Source organism: Malaclemys terrapin (genome assembly GCF_027887155.1).
Source record: "Malaclemys terrapin pileata isolate rMalTer1 chromosome 20 unlocalized genomic scaffold, rMalTer1.hap1 SUPER_20_unloc_4, whole genome shotgun sequence".
NCBI lineage: Eukaryota > Metazoa > Chordata > Testudines > Emydidae > Malaclemys > Malaclemys terrapin.
Window position 1 is genome coordinate 59,539 of NW_026530191.1, and position 21,811 is coordinate 81,349.

Genomic DNA, 21,811 nt, shown 5'->3' on the forward strand with positions numbered 1-21,811 from the left:
GGGCAGGCCCCGCCCCGGGCTGAACAGACTCCATTTCCCATGAGCCCCTACGGAACCCGGCGAGGGGGCGGGGCCAGGGCCGGACGGAAGCCGGCGAGGGGGCGGGGCCAGGGCTGGACAGAAGCCGGCGAGGGGCGGGGTCGGACGGATGCCGGCGGCGGGAGGGGGCGGGGTACGGAAGCCGGCGAGGGGGCGGGGCTAGGGTCGGATGGAAGCCGGCGGCGGGAGGGGGCGGGGTACGGAAGCCGGCGAGGGGGCGGGGCCAAGGCTGGACGGAAGGCGGGAGGGGGCGGGGCCAGGATCGGATGGAAGCCGGCGAGGGGGCGGGGCCAGGGCCGGACGGAAGGCGGGAGGGGGCGGGGCCAGGATCGGACGGAAGCCGGCGAGGGGGCGGGGCCAGGGCCGGACGGAAGGCGGGAGGGGGCGGGGCCAGGATCGGACGGAAGCCGGCGAGGGGGCGGGGCCAGGGCCGGACGGAAGCCGGCGGCGCGAGCGGGAGGGGGCGGGGGACGGAAGCCGGCGGGGCCGCGCCGGGAAGATGGCGGCGGACGGGGGCGCGGCGGCGGCGGCCCGCGAGCGGCGGCGCGAGCAGCTCCGGCAGTGGGAGGCGGCGCCGGCCCCGCCCTGCCCCCCGCGGCCGCCGCGCGCCCGGGCCGTGCGCTTCGAGCGCGCCGCCGAGTTCCTGGCCGCCTGCGCGGGGGGGGAGCTGGGCGAGGCCGGGGCCATGCTGCGGGGGGGGCCCGGCGGGGAGCGGCCCGTGCCCGGCCTGGTCAACGGCACCAACGCGGACGGGATCAGCGCCCTGCACCAGGTGGGGGCGGGGCTGGGAGCGGGAGCGGGGGGGCAGGTCAGTGGGGCGGGGGGGGTCGGTCAGTCGGGGGGAATGGGGAGGCAGGTCAGTGGGGCTGGGAGGGTTGGTCAGTCGGGGAGGGGAGCGGGGGCAGGTCAGTGGGGCTGGGAGGGTTGGTCAGTCGGGGGGAATGGGGAGGCAGGTCAGTGGGGCTGGGGGGTCGGTCAGTCGGGGGGAATGGGGAGGCAGGTCAGTGGGGCGGGGGGGTCGGTCAGTCGGGGGGAATGGGGGGACAGGTCAGTGGGGCGGGGGGGTTGGTCAGTCGGGGAGGGGAGCGGGGGCAGGTCAGTGGGGCTGGGGGGTTGGTCAGTTGGGGGGAATGGGGGGGCAGGTCAGTGGGGCTGGGAGGAGTTAGGGAAGGGGACGTGGGGGGAGGGAACGGGCCCAGAACGGGGGGAGCTGCAGGGGTGGGGGCAGGGTCAGTGCAAAGGGAAGCTGGGGGAAGGGCAGGTGCAGGGGGTAGTTAGGGGGCGGGGGCGGATCCGCAGGGGAGGGGGGAGGAGAAGGGCTGTGGGGGAGGCTGGGGGCAGTGGCAGGGCTGTGGGGGAGGCTGGGGGCAGTGGCAGGGCTGTGTAGGGAGCTGGGAGCCGTGGGGGCAGGGTGATGCGATGCGGGGAGCTGGGGGTCGCTCCAGCTGTCAGCCTGGGCAGCACCTGCTCCTTGGGGCTCAGGAGCAGCCGGGGGGCTGGGGAGGGGACTGACCAGGCAGCGGCCGGGGGCAGAAAAAGGAGCAGGACGCCTGGGTTCTATTCCAGGTGGGGGGAGGGGGCCCAGTGTGGAAAACAGCCTCAGCCCCCAGTAGCACTTTGTGGTGCAGGGACTCTATGGGATTAGACTTGGCTGCCTTCCCAGAGCCGGGAGAGAACCCAGGAGTCCTGGCACCCAGCCCCCTTGCGCTAAATGCAGGGGAAGCGTCCCAGTTCAGGTGACCCGCCAGTCTCCAATCCGCCGTCCTCTCTGGGGTTCCTGGGGGAGGGGGGGGACTGGAGTGAGGAGCCCTGCCGGGTGCTCCTCACTCCGGACCCACAGCCCCCTGGTACCCCAGCCCTTGACACCCCCAGCCCTGCCGGTGCCCCTCACTCCCGACCCACAGCCCCCTGCCAGACCAGCCCTGGACTCTCCCCCCATCCCAAGCCACAGGGTCTTCAGGGCAATGGCTATCCCGACAGAGAACTCCCAGCCCAGTGGGGTCTGTGCAATGAGTTGGGGAGGCCTCAGCCTGGTGCCCTGTCGTGGCAACCAGCCTGCGCCCAGGCAACAGACCCTGGTACGGGCCAGCACCTCTGGGGTTAGCTGGCCGCCCCGTCAGAGTACCACGTGCCACCATCAGCCGCAACGAGCTCCAATTGAACAGCCCCCCCCAAACCCTGACGGTGCCCCCCAGCCCTGGGCTCCCACCCTCTAGCCTTGCCCCCCACCTGCAGCCCCCGCTAGCCCAGCGCCCCTCACTCCCGACCTGCAGCCCCCTTGGCTGCCCGGCACAGCTGTGACCCTGGGGGGCTGTGGCAGAGCGACCCATTGGCAGGGCCTGCAGAACTGTTCGGGGGTGGGGCTGTCTCCATTCACCTGTGTCCTAGCTCTGCCCCCATCAGCCCCCCAGGATCCAGCCCGGCCCCATGCCAGGGCCGGTCCGGGAGGTTATTTTTAGGCTCCACTCGGTTCCAGTCCTTTTCTGGGTTTCTCATCAGGGAAGCTCCCAGCTCCCCCTCCGTCCGTCGTTCCCCCACCCCCTGCCCGCCCCGACTTTCCATGACTTCATTCTCCTGACGGCCTTGGCTCCCTTCCCTGGACCCCGGCCTCCCTCCGCCCCCAGCTCCTCCCAGCAGGGCTGGTGGCCGACAGCTCGGGGCGCGGGGCCTGTCCCCCTCAGGGGGAGCCCCCCTCAGCTCAACCCCCGTTGCAGATCGCCCTGTGCGGCGCTTTGCCCAGTCCCCACCCCAAACCCTGAAATGGGACGTAGCCAGGGAGAGAGGCAGAGGTGTGAATTCAGGGCAGCTGCCCAGCCTCTCTCCCCCCCCCCCCCCCCCCATCAGGGTACACCCCCCCCCAGTGAGCGTGAATTCTGGGGCGTGTGCTCATGTGAGAGTGAATTTTGGGGTCTCCCAGTGCCTGTTCCTGGGGCAGTCAGGTCCATATGCCCCAGCAACCTGTTACCATCTTCCCATGGGAGTGGGGTGCCCACTCCCTCCAGACAAGAATCTGGGGTGCCCCATATCCTTCCACCCGAGGGCATTCTGGGTGGGCCCATGGAGCTGAGGGGTCCACACACACAGCTCCCTGGCGAGGGGGTTTGGGGGAATCCCCCTGTGCTGGGGGGGTGAAAGCCGCCGGTGCCCGGCCAAAGCGCCACCTGGGATTTCAGCCCCATAGAACCAAGGGTTCTTGCTGCTTGTGTCCGTTCTCGGTCCCTGTGCTGGGCGTCTTCCCCCTCCCCCCTGCCTGCTGCCTGGCTTCACTCGCGTCCCCCCGAATCCCCCCACTCCTTGGATGGCTGCGTGCCAGGATGGTGGGTGGTCCCCGGGCACTGCACAGAGCCCACCGGGGATGAGGTTGGGAGTTCTCAGTTTTCATTGCGCTGGGTCGGGAGTGAGGGGCACCGGCAGAGCTGGGGGGGGGAGCCCAGGGCTGGGCTAGCAGGGGCTGCGGGTTGGGAGTGAGGGGCACTGGCAGGGGAGGGGGGGAACTCCTGTTCAGGACCTGAGGCCCTCCCACCCCCCGCAGCACTGCTGGTGCCCCTCACTGCTGACCCGCAGCCTCGGTCATGTGCCCGGCTCTCAGGGCTGGCAAGAACCCACCCCCCTCTGGCTATTTCTGGCCGCGCTTTGGGAGCCGGTGCTGATGCCGGATCCCACGTCCCCGTCACCCCCCCCCCCCCCCCCCCGTGTCCCAGGGGCTGCAGGGGCCGGTAAACCTGTCCTGCCCGAGCCCAGCCCCAGGGCGGCTTCGGCCCAGGGCCAGACAGATGGATGCGTGAGGGAATGTCTTGGCAAGGGCTGGGTGCCAGGACTCCTGGGTTCTATCTACGGCTGGGTAGAGCAGGGGGGCTGGGAGCCAGGACTCCTGGGTTCTGTCCCCAGCTCGGGGGAGGGGAGTGGTGTCTAGTGGGTAGAGCGGGGGGGGGGGGGGGGGGTTGGATCCGCTCAGTCTCTGACCCCCCCCCCCCCCGCCATGCTCCCCCCAGGCCTGCATTGACGAGAACCTGGAGGTGGTGCAGTTCCTGGTGGAGAATGGAGCCGACGTGAACCAGGCGGACAATGAGGGCTGGACGCCCCTGCATGTTGCTGCCTCCTGCAGCTACAAGGAGATCGCCCAGTGAGTGGGGCAGGGAGTTGGGAGGGTGGTCAGGCCCATGGGACCATCTCCCCTGGTTTCCCTCCCCACCCCCCAGGCCAGACCCACAGGCCCCAGTCACAACCCCCTGAATTCACACTGGGCTGGACGTGCCCGGGGGTCGGATCTGTGCGGGGGGCGGGAGAACCAGGCTTTGTGGGTGGGTGCATTTGTCTGATTGTGGGGGTGCGGGAGGGACCCCGCCTGTCTGGGCAAGTGCAGGGTGAGCTCCATGTGGGTGCCCTCTGGCGGGGGGGTGGGGCAGGCTCTGGCAGGGCAGGGGACTCTGGGCATAAGGAGAAACCGCCCCTGTGGGCAGCCGGGTCTTTCCTCTCCCACCTGCCTGCGCTGCTAGTCCCATAGGTCAGTCGCTGGGATCCCGGCCACACACTGACCCCTAATCCCCCCTATGCCCCGTAATCCCTGTCACATGGCGCTAATCCCTGGTCACGTGCTGCATAATCCCCCCCCATGGGCCGAAGAGACCCGGGCTCCCTCCTCCTGCTCCAAGCTCCCCCCCCCCCCCACGATTTCCAGTCTCCCCCCTCCTGCTCTGATCCCCTCCCATTCCAAACTCCCCCCAGCTCCGATCCCCACCCTGCCCTGAACAACCTCCCCCCACAGCTGTGAGCACCATCTCATTGCTCCCCTGCGACCATCCCCCCGCTCACCCCATGCCCCCCCCACATCAATTTCCTGCTCCTCCCCACAAGTGGGACAGGCACCTTCTTGTGGGGCCCCCTCCAACTAGGGAAGCTCTTGGGGGCAGAAGCTGGGGTCCTGCAGCCCCCCCCAAAGCGCCGGGTCTGCCTGCAGCCTTGTTACCGCAAAGGGATGTGGCCAGGGGAGGGATGGGGTTGCCCCCTGGCCATGGGGGGCTCCACGGGCCGGAGGGGCCCTCAGGACCGACGCTCTTGCCTGTCCCCAGGTACCTGCTGGCCCACGGCGCACAGGTGGCGGCGGTGAACAGCGACGGGGAGATTCCCCTGGATATCGCCGAGGACGACGGCATGGAGGCGCTGCTGCGGGAGGAGATCGCCAAGCGAGGTGCGGGGAGGGGCGGGGCCGCGGGAGGGGGGCGGGGCCCCAGGGCACCCGGCCCCGCCCTCACGCCCGGCCTGTCCCCGCAGGGGTGGACGTGGCGGCCGCCAAGCGGGAGGAGGAGGAGCTGATGCTGCAGGACACGCGCCAGTGGCTGAACGCCGGGCACATCTACGACACGCGCCACCCCAAGACCGGAGCCAGCGCCCTGCACGTGGCCGCCGCCAAGGGCTACATCGAGGTCATGAGGTGAGCGGGGCTGGATGGGAGCCGGCGCCCCCTAGAGGGGAAAAGCCCTGTGCCCCATTCCCCGCCCCCCAAGCCAGCCAGTCCCCGCTGTGGGGCCGGATGGGAGCCGGTGCCCCTAGAGGGGACAGGCCCCGTGTCCCAGCCATTCCCCTCTGGTTCGTTCCAGGCACTGCTGTGGGTCCCTGTTGCAAGTTTCCTTCTCGCCCTTGGGCGTCACTGACGACCGGGCTGGCGGAGTTTGTTGTGCTCCCTGCTCTCCTGGCAATTCCGGCCCCCAGTTCCTGCCAGTTCCCGCCCCCGCTGGGCCGGGCTGGGGGAGCCACCTGCCCCCCAGAGGCTCATGGGAGCTGCGTTGGCTGCTGAGTCCCTCCCGCCCAGCCCCCAAGGGTTTGTGCTGCCCCTCCCAGTCCGACCAGCTTGGCAGGTCCAAGGGGCTCCCAGTCCCGCCGGGGGAGCGGAGTCAGCGCATTCGGATTCCCCCCCCCCGTCCGTCCGTCTCCCAGGGTCAGTTAATAGCCGCCCAACCCGCCTGGGGAAGCAGCTGTGGGTTGGGAGCAGCCGTTCGTGTCCCAGCCCCCGCTCTGGTCCTTCGAGAGAGGTGTGGCCCATGTTTACAGCTGGGGAAACCGAGGCACGGAGGGGCAGTGGCTTGCCCAAGATTAGGGGGGTTAGAAAGGAGTAATCCTGGCTCCCAGCCCCCGCCCCCCCGCTCTAACGCACTAGACCCCACTCCCCTCCCCAGGCATCCTGACTTCTCTCCCCTCTTCTGCGCAGGCTGCTCCTGCAGGCCGGTTATGACCCCAACGTGCAGGACAAGGACGGCTGGACCCCCCTGCACGCGGCGGCCCACTGGGGGGTGGAAGAAGCCTGCCGCCTGCTGGTGGAGCATCTGTGTGACATGGACACCCTCAACAACGTGGTGAGGGGGCGGGATCTCGGGAGGGGGCGGGGCAGCAGGGAAAGGAGGGGGTGGAGATAGAGAGGAGAGATGGCAGGGATCTACTGGATCACAGCAGACTCGGTGCCATAAGAAGTTGGGGGGCAGCGAAGGGACTGGGGGAGGAGGCCGGGAAGTGAGCAGCAGCTGCTGGGGAGGGGGCTAGGGGCAGGGTCAAGGGAAGTTTGGGGTCGTGGGGGGGGACAGATGGAGGCCTGGGGCTGCTCTCAACCACTCCCCCTTGCTCCCTGCCAGGGCCAGCGGCCGTGCGACCTGGCAGACGAGGACACGCTGAGCCTGCTGGCGGAGCTGCAGAAGAAGCAGGAGGACGTGAGTTATGGGGTCCCCCAGCCCTGTTCCCTCTTCCCCCCGCCCCCCCACTCCTGCGCCCCTGCCCCCCAGATCGGGGCAGCACCCGCACTGCTTGCACCCCTGTAAGGGTAAGGGGGCAGCCATAATGGGGGGGCTGTCCAGCAACCCCCGGCCCTGAGCCCACTGGATCTCCTAGCATCCTCCCTACCTGCTGGGGATTTTGGGACGGGGGGGGGGAGGGAAATCACAGGGGTCCCAGGAACACAGCGACGGACCCTTCTCCCCTTCCCTCCCCAGCTGCGCAGCAAGAAGGAAGCTCACCTGAAGCAGGCGGTGATCGATACCAGCGCGGAGCAGCAGCCTGTGTACAGCGCCAAGCACAGGCGGTGAGTGCGGGAAGCTGCAGGTCGGGAGTGAGGGGCACCGGCAGGGCTGGGGGAGCCCAGGGTTGGACTAGCAGGGGGCTGTGGGTCGGGAGTGAGGGGCACCGACAGGGCTGAGGGGAGCCCAGGGCCGGGCTAGCAGGGGCTGCGTGTCGGGAGTGAGAGGCACCGGCAGGGCTGGGGGGAGCCCAGGGCTGGGCTAGCAGGGGCTGCGTGTCGGGAGTGAGGGGCACCGACAGGGCTGGGGGGAGCCCAGGGCCGGGCTAGCAGGGGGCTGCGGGTCGGGAGTGAGGGGCACCGACAGGGCTGGGGGGAGCCCAGGGCCGGGCTAGCAGGAGGCTGCGGGTTGGGAGTGAGGGGCACCGACAGGGCTGGGGGGAGCCCAGGGCCGGGCTAGCAGGGGGCTGCGTGTCGGGAGTGAGGGGCACCGCAGAGCAGGGGGGAGCTCAGGGCGGGAATCGGGGGGCTGTGGGTTGGGAGTGGGGGCACCAGCACCGCAGGAGTCTGGGGGTTCACTTTGAGCTCCCCGCTGCCGCCCAGTAGGATGGGTGGGGTCCGGCCCCTTGCTCATTTGCCGGCGGGGTGCCTAACGGGCCCCACCCCTACTGACACCCCCGTCTCCCCCAGGAGCTCCGTGTGCCGCATGAGCAGCCGGGAGAAGATCTCGGTGCAGGACCAGTCCAAGGAGCGCAAAACTCTGGGCCCCATCGTCCCGGACGAGGAGAACAGCTCCGCCTCCGAGGGGGAGGAGCCGGAGAAACCCACCGGTAGGTGGGGCTTGTGAGCTGGGGCAGGGCCTGGGGCTGATCTGGGAGGGGGATGGTGGGGCCCCTTGGGGCAGATTGTGGTGAGAGGTGTCAGGCTGGGTGGGGCTGAATGGGGGGGGGGGGGTTATGCCAGGCCCCCGTGTCACCCCAGCTCCTCTGTCCTCCCCACAGAGTCCACCAAGCCCCCACCTCAGGAGAGCAGCGGCTTGAATGGGGTCGCCCTGCCCCCTGTCTCCCCTGCACCAACAGGGTCCAAGGTGAGTCTCCTCCAGCACACACCCGCCCCCCGGCTCCCCATTCCTGTCCGTCCCCCTCCCCCTCCCCGGGCTGGATTGTGAGGGGTGCTGACTCCCTCTGGTGGCTCACTTCCCTCGTGGGGGCGTGGCTAGAGGGCCCTTGGGGGCGTGGCTTCATGGACAGGTGCCCCCCTGGATTACAGCCAAGTCTTCATCTTAGTAGTAATACCCCAGTCTAGTTGGTTTTGAGCTGGGGGTGGGGTGGGAGCCAGGACTCCTGGGTTCTCTCCCTGGCTCTGGGAGGGGAGTGGGGTCTAGTGGTTAGAGCAAGGGGGGCTGGGAGCCAGGACTCCTGGGTTCTCTCCCCAGTTTAATGTCCCACCATGTGGATAGACCCTGTCCCATGTGAACTGGGCCTTGATCCCAGCATGCCCCGGTGATACTGACGTTCTCCTGCCCTCCTCATACACTGATTTTCTCCGCCTGTCCGGCTCCTTCTGCAATTCGCTAATTACACCCGAGGGGGTGGAGCTGCCTGAAGGGGGCGGGGCCCAAACCCTACAATCCACCCTCCTTCCTTCCCTCTTACCATTCAGGGGGGCACTGAAACTGAGCAGCCAGGAACTGGGCTGGGATCTCCCCCCCCAGCCCCACCTCACTGTTCTGGCCCCGCCCCTCCAATTTGGCCACATCTAGATTCTCTTCTATCTCTGCCCTATATTTCTCCCCCCGCCCGCACCCCATATTTGTCCTTCTACTGCTCGGATCCTGCCTTCGCCCCCCCCGGCCACCTGCCTTCCCCTTTATCAGTCCCCGCTGGCCTGCCCCTCTCCCACCCTGCCCGCCCCGGACCCCTTGGGGCCAGCACTGTGGCGCCAAAGCCTACGCAAAACGGGCATTATCCTGGTCCCGCAGGGGGGCGAAAAAGCCACAGTGAGGGTCCCCCCTCCCCCCGCTCAGCACGAGAGCCTCTGCTCCCTTCCCCTTGGCCGAGGCCTTTCCCAGGGCCTGCGGCGCGGAGGGAGCCGAGCCGTCTCTGGAGAACAGGGTCTGGCTCTCCAGCGGTGTCACAAGTTGGCCAGGCTCAGCCGGCTGACTCTGCTTGCTGTTCATAGGATCACGGGGCCCCAAGCTGGGGGAGACAGAGGGTGGGGATTGAGGGGCCTTGGCAGAGCTGCGGGAAGGGGGGGGGGTCTCTGGTTCTAGACACCTCCCAGCAGCCTCCTCCATCCCTGGTGTCTTCTAGAGAAGCAGAGATTAATTGGCTGGAGTGGGGTCTAGTGGGTCAGAGTGGGGGGACTGGGAGCCAGGACTCCTGGGTTCTCTCCCTGGCTCTGGGGGGGTGTGGGGGTCTAGTGGTTAGAGTACGGGGGGACTGACGGGGAGTCAGGACTCCTGGGTTCCATTCCCAGCTCTGGGGGAGGAGAGAAGATGAAACACTGGAGCTCTGTGGAGGGCAGACCTGCCTCTCGGATCCTTTTCTCCCTCTCTACAGCCCGCTCCAGTGCACCATACCCTCCACCATGTTGTTTTTAAGTCTGACCCACTCCCGTTTGATCTCAGCGATGCTCCAGAAGTTTGATGGGCCAGGGAAGCTCCCCCGCGTGGTACCTCTGGGGTAGACTTTTGGTTTGCCTGGTTGTTAGGTGCCATGGGGCAGAGAGGCTCCCTGGCTCGGGCCTCGTGCCCTGGCTTCTAATGATGTGTCTGTCATCAAAATCCTGTCATTCCGATTATCTCTGGCTCTGTCCAGCCAGTCGCCACTTGGTTTTCAGCAAGTATCTTGGTATCCATTTGTGCCAGAGGTGCCCGCGGTGTACCACCTAAAAGCCAGAATTCCTAACTCTCCAGGATACCTGGCTTGGTTCTGCTGTCCTTGCTTAGTGAGATATCGGGGTTCAAATACCCCTTCCCCCATCACAGAGACACCGGGCGATGCTCTGGAACTACTCCATACGAAGCCAGTCAGGACTCTGGGGGAGTCTCCTCTCTCGGAGCAGACTGTCCCCAGGGCAGGAAGCTTCCACAGCTTCGACCTTCCTGGATCTGACCTCGGAGCATTCAGCATCCCCGTCCCCCCGCGCGCCTCCCGCAGCGAGTCCGCACAGGTGGAGCTCCTGGGGAAGCCAGAGGGCCCTGCCCCCCAATTCTGCAGTCAGACGTGACTCTCAGCCAGCTGGGAAAACAGAAGGTTTATTAGATGACAGGAACATGGTCCAAAACAGAGCTTGTAGGTACAGGAAACAGGACCCCTAAGTCAGATCCATCTTGGGGACAGGGAGGCCAGGCCCCGGGTCTGGACCTCCCTCTCTTTCTCCAGCCAGCTCCAAACTGAAGCTCTCCAGCCCCTCCTCTTCCATAGTCTCTTTCCCGGGCAAGGAGGCCACCTGATCTTTGTTCTCCAACACCTTCAGTTGGCACCTTTGCAGAGGAGGGGCCCAGGCCATCAGGAGACAGGGTGTCGGCCATTCTCTCTGCAGACACCATCACACTGGCCCTCTAGGGCTTTGCAACAATGACACCCCCTTATCCCACCACCTAGATACTTAAGAAAGGCATAGGGGAAACTGAGGCACCCACACAGTATTCAGAGAAAACAACCCCGCATCTAGCCTGAAATCTCGTCCCCAACAGCGTGCAATCTCGCCACCCCTTCTGTTGGAGCCTCCCTTTGGGGTTTAACGCTTGTTTGAGACCCTCGATCGGACCCAGACGGTCCCAGTTCCCACCACGCGGGAGAATATTGAGTTTGCTTTTCTGATTCCTGGAGCTCGGCGGTGATTCGGGCTCCAATCCTGTTCCCGTGGTCCTGCGTACGGGGAGGGTTCACAGCGGGGGTCCCGCCGGCCAATCGAACCCCACCTTACACGGCCAGCGGTGCTGAGATTCACTAGGTGGGCAGGGGCCCTTCCGGGGGGACACTTGCTAAGAGGACACACGTCCCCCTTGGCTCGGAAGCGAATAGCTCTGGAGACACAGTAATTGATTATTTTTTCCCCACTAGGGGGCGCTGGCTTCAATCTGTCCCTGGGGCCTGGTTGGCCCAGGTGGGGGCAGCATCTCCCCCCCTCCACCCCCACAGCTGTGCACGGCGGGGGGGTGGCTTCCCCTTCTGCGGGGATCAGACGACTGCCCCCCTTCCCACTCCGGGTAGTTTCTAGCTCACTCCCCTTGCAGTCTGAAATTGACTAGAGATCCCTCTTCTAAGCCCTGTCCCTATATAATTGGGGGGGGGGGGGCAGATTGGGGAAGGATACCTGCCTCCCTCCCCCTATGTGATGGGGGGGATACAGAAGGGGGAAAGGTATCTACCCCCCCTCTCCTCCGAGCTCCTCCACTCTGCTTCTTAGCCGTAGCCTAGCACGCAAGGCGATCGAAGGCCAGTGCGTTTTTGGGGGGGGGGGGGGGGAGTCATGGGGGCAGGGTTAATGACCCCCCCCAGCTTCGTGGGATGGAGCTGGTGAGTGTGAGGGGGAGTGTGGGGTGGTGCGTGTCGGTTTCAATGGGGATTTGGGAGGGGGTGGGGGGATCAGGGAGGAGGATTGGTGGGTGTGGGGAGAATGGAGGGGTTGCTGGGGGGTAGGGAGGATTCGGGGTGCATGGAGGGTCGTGTGGGATGGGGGGGCATGGGGCAGACCGTGCCCACCGGCGTAGCAGGTCCGCTGCCTTTCGATCCCCTTTCGTGACCCCCTCTGTAGGTTCAGCTCCCTCCACCCATCCTGACTCCACCCCCTTGTCCCCCCAACTCCCCTCCCCGTTTTTCTCGTCCCTCCCCCTCCCCATGCAGTTCTCCGGAGGCCGCCCCGCAGCACCGGAGGATTCGTCAGCGCCTGCCTGGAGGGCGGGGCTGCGGAAGACGGGCAGCTTCGGGGTGCTGCAGGACGCCCGGCTGGACGAGGGGCCCCCCAAGGAGGGCAGGATCAAGCGCTCAGCGTCCAGCCCCAGGCTGGACACAGAGGAGAAGGTGAGGGAGGTGGGGGGGGGAAACCCTGTAACCATGGGGAGCACCTGACTCCAACAGTCTAGCCAAGGGGGCACTGAAAAACAGACCCTTCCCTCTCTCACCACTGCAAATACCACAGCAGAGAGGATTCTGGGAGGGCAGGGGTTCTTTCCCACAATGCAAAGCATGCCTTTGAGACTTCTCGCGCCTGTCTGTTTATCTGTCTCTTCCACTAACTGTCTCCCGCTTTCCCTCCCCCCTCAGCCACAGGACATCTGGGAAATCCTACAGAAGTGGAACAGGACTCTGATTGGCCCGGGGTTAGCCAATAAGAGCGTAGCCTCAGAGCTAGCCAGTCGGGAGGAAGGGAGTTCATCAGGTGACCTGGTAGGAGGCTCCGCCCATAGGGGGAGTGGCCTTATTTCCCTCCCGCCCACCTGCTTATTCGCCCATGTCAGCTGTGACCTGGTGCATTCCGGGATGCCTTACGCTGTTAGGTGCTTAGTTCGAGCCGCCCTTCTCCCCTGGGGACGGTGGGGGGGCACCATAGGGCGTCTTGGGGGCTGAGATCCCCGTCCTGGAGCATCAGGCAGGGATCACTTAGGATCCCTCAATCCCGATGTCTGTCTGTTCTCCAGCCCTGCATTTTCCCCTTAACTCTGCCCCCCGCCCTGGTGTGTTTCTTGCTCCTTAATTTTCCTGATTCATGACTTTGTGCTCTAACTGCTAGACCCCCACAGCTGGGATGGAACCCAGGAGTCCTGCCTCCCAGCGCCCCCCCCCCCCCTCGCTGCTCTCGCCACTAGACCCCATTCCTTTCCCTTCCCCCTGCACTCCATTAGCTGCAGCAGGGACTGACACCCTGCCTCCCAGAGGGTATCTAGCTGCGCTCTGGGCAGCGCCCCCTCCTGGCTGGAGGCCGGGGTAGCCCTGAGTGCCCTGCTGTAGCCGAGACGTTCACAGGCCCTTTTTCTGCTTCCCCTGCCAGAGCAAGGAGCCGCCGCGCCTGGCCCGGGTCCCGCCGACGCCCACACGGCGTATCTTCACCCTGCCGGACGCAGAGCCAAGCCGAGCGTGAGTCGCCTGGGTGCTGTCCTGGCTCGGGAAGTGGAGTGGGGTCTAGTGGTTAGAGCAGGATGGGGCCAGGGAGCCAGGACTCCTGGGTTCTCTCCCCAGCTCTGGGAGGGGAGTGGGGGCTCGTGGTTGGGGGGTGGGGACTGGGAGCCAGGACGCTCGGGGAGGGGAGTGGGATTTACCGGGGTGGCGATGTGTCCGGTACTTAGCGCAGCCTGTCTGACGCTCCCTCTTCTTGTGCCCACGCTATAGGATCTTGGAAGACGGCCTGCAGATGAAAATCGACGCGGGTTCTGCCCCCAACCAGCTCCCCACTTCCAGCACAGACCTCCGCGACCGCCGAAGGTAGGGGGCAGCCCGGGGCCGGAGGGCTGTGGGGATGATGGAGCTCTACCTTCAGGGGGTACTAGCACCGTGTCTGCAGGGGGAAACCTATCCTGTAGCACCCCACTTACAGCCCCCCAGCCTTGGCTGTGGGTGCAGAGTGCGGCTATGCTGGGGGGGGAAGGGACCGTGATGGTGGTTGGGAGAGACCCGGCTCGATAACCGGTGTTACTGTGAGCTGTGAAATTGCTGCCCCGCCCCAGAGGGGCCGCATCTCGGCGCTGGGCGAGGGGTCCCTGTATACCCAGCTCCCGCCCCCCACCCCAAAGGGGGCCTGTGTCCCAGCGCCGGGCGAGGGGTCCCTGTATACCCAGCTCCCGCCCCCCACCCCAAAGGGGGCCTGTGTCCCAGCGCTGGGCGAGGGGTCTCTGTTCCTGCCGGACTCACTAACACCCCCGCCACCCCGACCAGATCGTATCAGACCCCTGTGAGGGATGAGGAGTCGGAATCGCAGCGCAAAGCCCGGTCGCGTCTCATGAGGCAGTCCCGGCGATCCACCCAGGTACTTCTACCCAGTGGTTAGAGCAGGGGGGCTGGGAGTCAGGACTCCTGGGTTCTTTGCCTGGCTCTGGGAGGGGAGGGGGGACCTAGTTGTGTGGAGCTGCACAGGGGCGGGGAGCCTGGACTCCTGGGTTCTTTTCCCAGTTCTGTCACTGACTTTGGGCCGGTCCCTTCCTCTGTGTTGGGGGTGCAGTGACGCTACCACACCTCCTGGGGGTGCTGTAGGTCGTTTCCCTTCCTGCGGGGGTGACTGCTGCCCTGGCCAGCGACCCTGCTCCCCTTAAGGGTGCCAGCCTTCCTGCCATACCAGGATGCCAGCCCTGGTCATGCCCCTCCTTGACCCACATGCTCCCTTGCCAGGGCGTCACCCTCACGGACTTGAAGGAGGCCGAGAAGACCATTGGCCGATCCGTGGACGCCAGGGCCACCGAGCAGCGAATCGGGGAGGACGAGAAGCGGGGCCGAGAAGGGGAGCAGCCGCTGGACGCCATGGTGAGGGCAGGGGCGGAGCCGGGGCCAATCAACCCTGGCTCTAGCTGCAGCTGGGTCGTTAACCTGCGGGACTCCCTGCCTCCAGACACTGCAGTCGGGTAGCGGAGCTCGGTTTGTGTGAAGGGCTTCAGTGAGTTCATGGGCCCGGGGGTCTCATTGAGGGGGGCAGGGAGAGGGTGGGATACCGGGGTAGGTGGGCCCGTGGGGTCTGATCCGGGCCAGGCGGGATACCGGGGTAGGTGGGCCCGTGGGGTCTGATCCGGGCCAGGCGGGATACCGGGGTAGGGGGGGCCCGTGGGGTCTGATCCGGGCCAGGCGGGATACCGGGGTAGGTGGGCCCGTGGGGTCTGATCCGGGCCAGGCGGGATACCGGGGTAGGTGGGCCCGTGGGGTCTGATCCGGGGGGGATCCCAGCTTTGGGAGGGTCAGAGTCTGTTACCCAGGAGGGGGGTTGGCCTTGCCCAGCAGACACCCCACGTCCATGGGTCATTATCCCCCCTCTGCAGGACTCGGCCCGGCGATGCCGCGCAGCCAACCCCGAGGGCTCCTCGGTGTATCCCGTGAATCCCGTCGTGGTGAACTCTCAGGCAAAGAAAGGTGAGTCTGACCCCCTGCCGCTTCCCCCACCCCCCCCCACCGTCTCGTCCCATTGGGATCCTGGTTCAGGAGCCAGGCAGCCTGCTTGGGGGGGGGGAGGGGAGGGGGTGTTTCTGTCCTCTTGGGTCCAGGCCAGCCCCTGGGAAATGGGGGGGGGAGGGCTGTTGCATGATACTCCCCCCCCCATAGATCCTCCAGCCCCTGCCTGCAGTCCAAGGAGGTGGCCAGCAGAGGGCAGCGCAGCAGCGTGTTCTACCTCCTGTGCTCTGTGGTGTGTAGTTAGCAGGGTCTAGTGGTTAGAGCAGGGGGGGGCCAGGAGCCAGGACTCCTGGGTTCTCTCCTGGCTCTGGCTGGACATCCCGTGCAGCAGCTGAATTAACTCCTTGTGGCTTGTTCTGCTCCCGGGTCTCCTGCTGCTGGGTGAAACCAACAAACTGGCAAAGAGGCTGAGGCGGGTGCTGCGGGGGGGTGGGGGGGCACCAGTCCCCGCCCCTGACCCGCCCCGTCTCTGCTGCAGCACCGGAGCCCGAGGGGCTGGGGCTGGGCGCGGAGGCGGAGGCCGAGCTGCGGAACCGGCTGGCCGTGCGGGACCGCCGGAAAGGCCGGCGAGAACGACGCTCCACGGGCATGGTGCAGAACGCAGAGGTGAGCGGAGGGGGCCAGGCCCCGGGTGGGCAGGGCAGCTGGGCCACTTCGCTGGTGGGATGGGGGTGGGGGGAGGAGGAGATCCGTGCTCAGCCTCCCTAGGGGGTAATAACAGAGCCAGGAGGGGGGCTGGGACTCTGTGGGGGGGGGGGAATTGTGGGGGGACGAGGGGGCCCGGGATTACATGTAGGTGGTTATGGAGGGCTCATACCTGGGTGAGCAGGAAGATCTGGAGGGGCGGGGCGTGCTTCCCGGTGTGTCTGTTAACCCCCTCTCCTCCCATGGATTCCTGCCCCTCGGCCTCTCTCTAGGGCGACGAGACCGAGGAGCCGGAGCAGCTGAATGACACCGCCCCGGGATCCAGGTACCTGCCGGCCGGGAGCTCCAGGTACCAGCCGGCCCCAGCATTGCCACGGGGTCCTGAGAGACGCTAAACGGGAGTGAGGGGGTTCAGGCCCAGAAGGGAGACCTCCGGGGGGGGCGCTCTCCCCTGACAGGCTGGGCCCCCCCGATGCCCCAGGGGGCGCTGGGCTGCAGGGAGGGGGACAGAGCTCAGTAGAGGGCGCTATAGCACAGCTGTGTTTCAAACTAGAGACTGCTGACAGCCCACCCCAGAGGTGGCTGCATCTCGGTGCCGGGTGAGGACCCGGGAGGTACGGGGGGGGGGGCGGGAGCCCGCCCCTTGCAGTAACAGGGCGGTGTCTGTCTGTCTCACCAGCATGTCCGACCACTTGAACAGCCTCCTGCCCCACCGGACGGACGCCTACGGCTGCGCCAGGCTCAGCAGCGTGGGCAGCGCCGGGGACGAGCATGAATACAAAAAGGTGGGACAGGGGCCGAACCCCCCAGCACCCTGAACCCCACCCCTCCAAACCTCCCCTTCACCCAAGCACTGGGCTGGCTAGTGGTTCGGGCGGGGAGGGGAGCCAGGACTCCTGGATTCTCTCCCCAGCTCTGGGGGAGGCGGGGGGGGTCTAGTGGCTAGAGTGAGGGGGAGGGCTGGGAGCCAGGACTCCTGGGTTCTGTGCTCAGCTCTGTGCCCCCCCCCGCCCCCAGCTCTATGAAGATCTCCAGGTGGAGAACGAGAAGCTGAAGGAGCAGTTGCAGGAGACGCAGCTGAAGCTGACCCAGATCAAGCTGGAGCTGGAGCGGGTGACCCAGGTGAGGGGCGGGGCGCCAGGGCTGGGGTGGCACCAGGGGCAGGCGACGGTGGGGAGGGGCTCCCTTCCCTTCTCCCAGCCCCCCCTGCCCCACGGCCTGCTGGGGGGAGAGGGGCCCACTCGAGGGGGAGACCACACAGCCACCACTGCAAAGGAGTCTGGGATAGCTAGCCAGGGCGAGGTTGATAGGAGAGTGGTAGCGTTGTGCCCCAGGGCATTATGGGGGACGAGGGCGTTCCAGGCAGTGTGGAGGTGTCTCTGCCTGCCCTGACGGACTGCCCCGGGGGGGCACCGGGTTACCCAGTCGAATGCCCACGGCTCTGCCGCGTTCCCTGTGGACCCCTGCCATAGCCGGGCTGGGAGGAGAGACCTGGACAGAAAACCCTGGTGAGCTCAGCAGTGGGCGCTCTCCCTTGGCAGGCAGGGCTGGCCCCGGGGTGGTGCTAGGGGGCGCTGGGCTGCAGGGGGTCCAGCAGGGGGCGCTCTCCCCTGGCAGGCAGGGCTGGCCCCGGGGTGGTGCTAGGGGGCGCTGGGCTGCAGGGGGTCCAGCAGGGGGCGCTCTCCCCTGGCAGGCAGGGCTGGCCCCAGGGCGGCGCTAGGAGGCGCTCTCCCCCGGCAGGCAGGGCGGCGCTAGGGGCCGCTGGGCTGCAGGGGGTCCAGCAGGGGGCGCTCTCCCCCGGCAGGCAGGGCTGGCCCCGGGGAAGCGCTAGGGGGCGCTCTCCCCTGGCAGGCAGGGCTGGCCCCAGGGTGGGGCTAGGGGGTGCTGGGCTGCCATGGGGAGATGGGGTGGGGAGCTCAGCACTGGTGTCCCATGTCTCACTGCCCCCACACAGCCCCCCCTGCTGGCAGCCCCCTGCAGCTCCACCCGCTGCCCAGAGATGCTCAGTAAATATTGACCCAGGGCGCGGGGCTGGGCTGGGCTGGGCTGGTCCCTCTCCGGGGCTGCTTTTGCTCTGAGTCACCTGCCGGTTCTCTCCAGCGGCCAGTTATTGCCCCGGGGCGGGGAGGGGGAATTTAAGGTGGATCCTCGGTATAGCATCGCCCCGGATCTGGCTGGGGTGGGGTGGGGGGGTCGAATCGGGCGGCGTTCCCCCTCTAGAGGGCGCCGTCTCTCACCCTGTGCTTGGTGTCGTTGGCAGAGGCAGGAGCGCTTTGCCGAGCGGCCGGCGCGGCTGGAGCTGGAGAGATTTGTAAGTATCTGCCCCCCTGTGGGGGCACAGTGCCCCCAGGACACGGCCCCCCATCCCCACCCCCAAGCCAGCTGGGGTCTTCACTCTGCCCCCCTGAGGAGTCCACCCTCGGGGGGGCGAGCTGCCCCGCCCCCAGCTGGGGCTGTGTGGTCTCCACTCACCAATCCCCTCTCTCCGGCCCCCCAGGAGCGCCGGGCCTTGGAGCGGAAGGCGGCGGAGCTGGAGGAGGAGCTGAAGGTAATTGGATCAGCACCAGACTGGATGGGCCTCTGTGGGTGGCGAGGGGCCGGGGTGCTGATCCGGGGGAAGGGGGCAGACAGGACACCGGGGCACATGGGGTACCGGGGGACTGATCTGGGGGAAGGGAGCAGACGGGACACCGGGGCACATGGGATACCGGGGGACTGATCCGGGGGAAGGGAGCAGATGGGACACCGGGGCAGATGGGCCCGGGGGACTGATCCGGGGGAAGGGAGCAGACGGGATACCGGGGGACTGATCCGGGGGAAGGGAGCAGACGGGACACTGGGGCACATGGGATACCGGGGGACTGATCTGGGGGAAGGGAGCAGACGGGACACCGGGGCACATGGGATACCGGGGGACTGATCCGGGGGAAGGGAGCAGACGGGACACCGGGGCACATGGGGTACCGGGGGACTGATCTGGGGGAAGGGAGCAGACGGGACACCGGGGGGCTGAGCAGACGCTAACCGCCGTCCACTCCCCCAGGCTCTCTCGGACCTGAAGGCCGACAACCAGCGCCTGAAGGACGAGAACGCGGCTTTGATCCGGGTCATCAGCAAACTCTCCAAGTGACGCCCCCCGCCCAGGGCAGGGAGTCGCCCCACTTCCCGGGCCAGCCCCTTCCAGCTGGCAGGGAGCCCCCCCACACTCCAGACCAGCTCCCCCAGCCAAGGTGCCATGGGAGGGGGGAGTCTATGGACCAGAATAAGCCCCTCGCCCCCACACAGCAGGACCACACCCCCTTACGCCACCCCTCAAACCAGGGACCTCCTGATAAACCTCCCCCACAAATCTTTCCTCTGGGGGAGGGGTGTCTGAGCCCCCCTGATAATCAGACCAAACCCCCCCATCGCTCTGAGTGGCACCCCCCTCCCCCCCAACACCTGCTGCTGGAGCAAAATCCAGCCCCTGCCCCGGGACAAATATTATTTGTGGCTCTTGACAATTCCTGCTACTTGTTAAGTGACGCTCGTTGTCAGTAGCTGGGGGGGGGGAGGGGAGGCAGATTCCCGCCTGCCCCTCTCCCCCAGTCCCAGCCTTGGGGGGGGGGGGGCGTGTAACCCCTTTTCCCCCCCGCCTCCGTTATCCCAGTAATCTCCAGTTAGAAGCCAAAATGCTTCTCCCCCTCCCCCCACCCCCCTTTGATTGTGGGGGTGTTAGCAGAGATGGGGATATTGCAAGCCCCCCCCCTTTTTACAGCCCCTTCAATTCTCCCCCACACCCCAGCTAAACAAATCCCTGCAGCTTTGTTTCTGCCCCACGGCGCCCCCTACGGATGCCAAGGATCTCTCACCTGCCTGCCCCACGGGAGCACCGTGCCACGCCCCCCCCACCCTGTGCCAGGGAAAACGCCAGCCAAAGTGGGGCTGTTAGGGGAGGGGCGTAGAGCTGCTGTAAGTGGCGGGGCTGGCAGATGGGAGGGTGGGTGGCATCAGGAAGGGGGGGCTATGCCAGTATTGGGGGGGGCCCTGGGGAGAAACAGGGGGGTTCCAGGGAGGGCTACTCTAGGGTCAGCCCCCAGAGGGGCCCAGTTAGGCGGATGTGGGGGAGGGGACCCCTGAATAAATAGCCCCATTGGGGAATCTCCAGTGTGCACTGATTGGGTCCAAAGGGGGTGGGGCCCATCTGCTGTACTGCCCCACATTCCTGCCTTGGCTCCACCCCCTCGGAATCTTGGTGTTAAAAGGGGGCGGGACTTTATAGTCACTTCCCCGCCCCCATTGCAGTATCTGGGCCAAACCATGTGGAGGCGGGGAATAGGTGGGGCCACCCAATTCTTCCTCTTAAGGGCTTCTTCCATTGTAGATGTGGGGGAGCAGGCACCAAATAACCACATGACCAAAGTGAGGGGGTGCCCCCAGCTCCCCAATGTCCCCCCCGACACGTACAGAACGAATGGGGATTCCTGGCTTTGCCAAACTCCTCTCTATTGCAAACCCAGCCGGGGGACACCCGGAGGATTGTGGGGTTCAGGTAAGACAAAGGGCATTGCAGATCTTGCTGCCCTCCCCAAGTGTGTGTGTGGGGGGGGTGTGGATCTAAGAACCAAGCTGCTGCTTCAGCCCCCTGAAAATGTGCCATGGGGGGGTTCAGATCCCAGTTTTCTGCACCCTTCCTTAAGGGGCCCCAAGCACTCCTCGTCCACCCCTTGAAAAGGGGGTGTGGGCGCTTTGGACAGATGCAAGTGCAAAAAAAGCAGGGTTCAGGCTCCCTTTAAAAACTGCCATGCAAACTGAATTGTCAGTTTGGCCCCAGAACGTGGCTTCCTGGAAAGTGTCCCCCACAGTTTGAGGGGGACCCCAAATTTCTGTGCCATGCCATGCCACGCCACGCCACGCCTCCTGCTGAAATGTCCCCCTGAATTTTCTAGGGAAACCTCAACTTTCCTTGCCCTTACCCTCTCAGTTCAAAATCCCCCCAAATTCCCAGGGGAACCCCCAAATTCTCAGTGCCATGCAGCTGATTTCTCCCTCCCTCAATGCCCCCCAAATTAATCCAGGGCATGAAACTGATTCCTCCTCAGTTCAGAATCCTCCCGAAACTCACAGGGGACCCCAAAATTCTGTGCCATGCAACTGATTTCCCCCCTCAGCAAAAAACACTCCCCCCAATGGAGGGCATCCCAAAATTTTCCAGGCCATGCAGCCATCTTCCCCCGCCCCCTCAGCAAAATAAAAATCCCCATGAAGTTTGCAGAGTGTCTCTCCCCCCCCCCCCCCAATTTATAAGCCAGGCGGCCGCTCCCCCCCACGCCACCCCCATGAACATATCTGTATATAAAGGAAAGTATTTTCTATACAGCGTCCCCCGCCTCCCCGAAAGATACGACGTGTGCAATACAGCAAAGGAAATTCTATATATTGTATTTGTTTATTTTAGCAGCTTGGCTGCGGATCTTTAAAGCACAGGGCTAGAAAAAAAACAATCTTACAAAAATGAAAACTTAACCAAAAAAAAAAAAAAAAAAAAGATTTTAAAGCCCGTCCCGCTCCCTCCTGGTGGTTTTTTTTTAAAGGGCTCGGCGAGCCGGGGAGGGGGCTGGAGGGACGGGCGCGGGTGGATGTGTGGATAACGGGGGGGGGGGTGCAGGGGTGCTGCGCCCACTGTGACTTCCTTTAAAGACTGCGGGGGTGGGCTGAGTCCAGCAGCCGGGACTACCCGGGCCCAGCCGGCTTCCCCGCAGCCCGGCCTGGTTATTTAGGACGAAAGCGCGCCAGAGAAACCAGACCCCGAAAGGGTCTCTGGGCCCAGGTGGGGGCTTCTGTGTGGGGGCCGGTACAAGCCGCCCGGGGCTCTGTTCTCCAATGAGTCTCTCCCACCAGGCTGCTGTTTTACCCCGGTTTGGGCGTCTGCGGCCGGGCCCTTTAAAATGAGTCCGTTCTGCAGCACCCACCACTTCAAAGAGGGGGAGACACACTGGGGAGGGGCGTGGGGTTGCTCCGAGCGCTCCCCCACCAACCCACAGGGGCATAT

At 65.9% G+C, this 21,811-nt stretch overlaps 1 protein-coding gene across 3 annotated transcripts; it reads left to right on the forward strand.

Moving 5' to 3' along the window:
- Positions 1-526: 526 nt before the first annotated feature.
- On the forward strand, positions 527-21,194 carry PPP1R12C (protein phosphatase 1 regulatory subunit 12C). 3 transcript variants are annotated; one of them, XM_054015053.1, is made up of 23 exons: positions 527-811; positions 4,032-4,162; positions 5,109-5,227; positions 5,311-5,470; positions 6,245-6,389; positions 6,663-6,737; positions 7,017-7,105; positions 7,730-7,869; positions 8,041-8,126; positions 11,893-12,069; positions 12,313-12,435; positions 13,037-13,122; positions 13,375-13,467; positions 13,918-14,008; positions 14,368-14,499; positions 15,006-15,096; positions 15,614-15,741; positions 16,053-16,129; positions 16,460-16,565; positions 16,798-16,902; positions 18,041-18,091; positions 18,278-18,328; positions 18,824-21,194. In XM_054015053.1, the coding sequence occupies exons 1-23, from the start codon at positions 539-541 to the stop codon at positions 18,908-18,910; spliced, it is 2,616 nt and encodes an 871-aa protein (XP_053871028.1). In that variant the 5' UTR covers positions 527-538; the 3' UTR covers positions 18,911-21,194. The 3 variants fall into 3 exon arrangements, with proteins under 3 accessions (XP_053871028.1, XP_053871029.1, XP_053871031.1); XM_054015054.1 differs by having other exon boundaries at positions 16,053-16,105; XM_054015056.1 differs by lacking the exon at positions 12,313-12,435.
- Positions 21,195-21,811: the final 617 nt, after the last annotated feature.

Excerpts from the sequence above, each read along its gene's own strand:
- PPP1R12C (XM_054015053.1), top strand. The coding sequence starts at position 539 with ATGGCGGCGGACGGGGGCGCGGCGGCGGCGGCCCGCGAGCGGCGGCGC. Across the intron at positions 5,471-6,244 it reads GGCTACATCGAGGTCATGAG|GCTGCTCCTGCAGGCCGGTT; the intron begins GTGAGCGGGGCT and ends TCTTCTGCGCAG. Across the intron at positions 16,903-18,040 it reads AGCTGGAGCGGGTGACCCAG|AGGCAGGAGCGCTTTGCCGA; the intron begins GTGAGGGGCGGG and ends TGTCGTTGGCAG.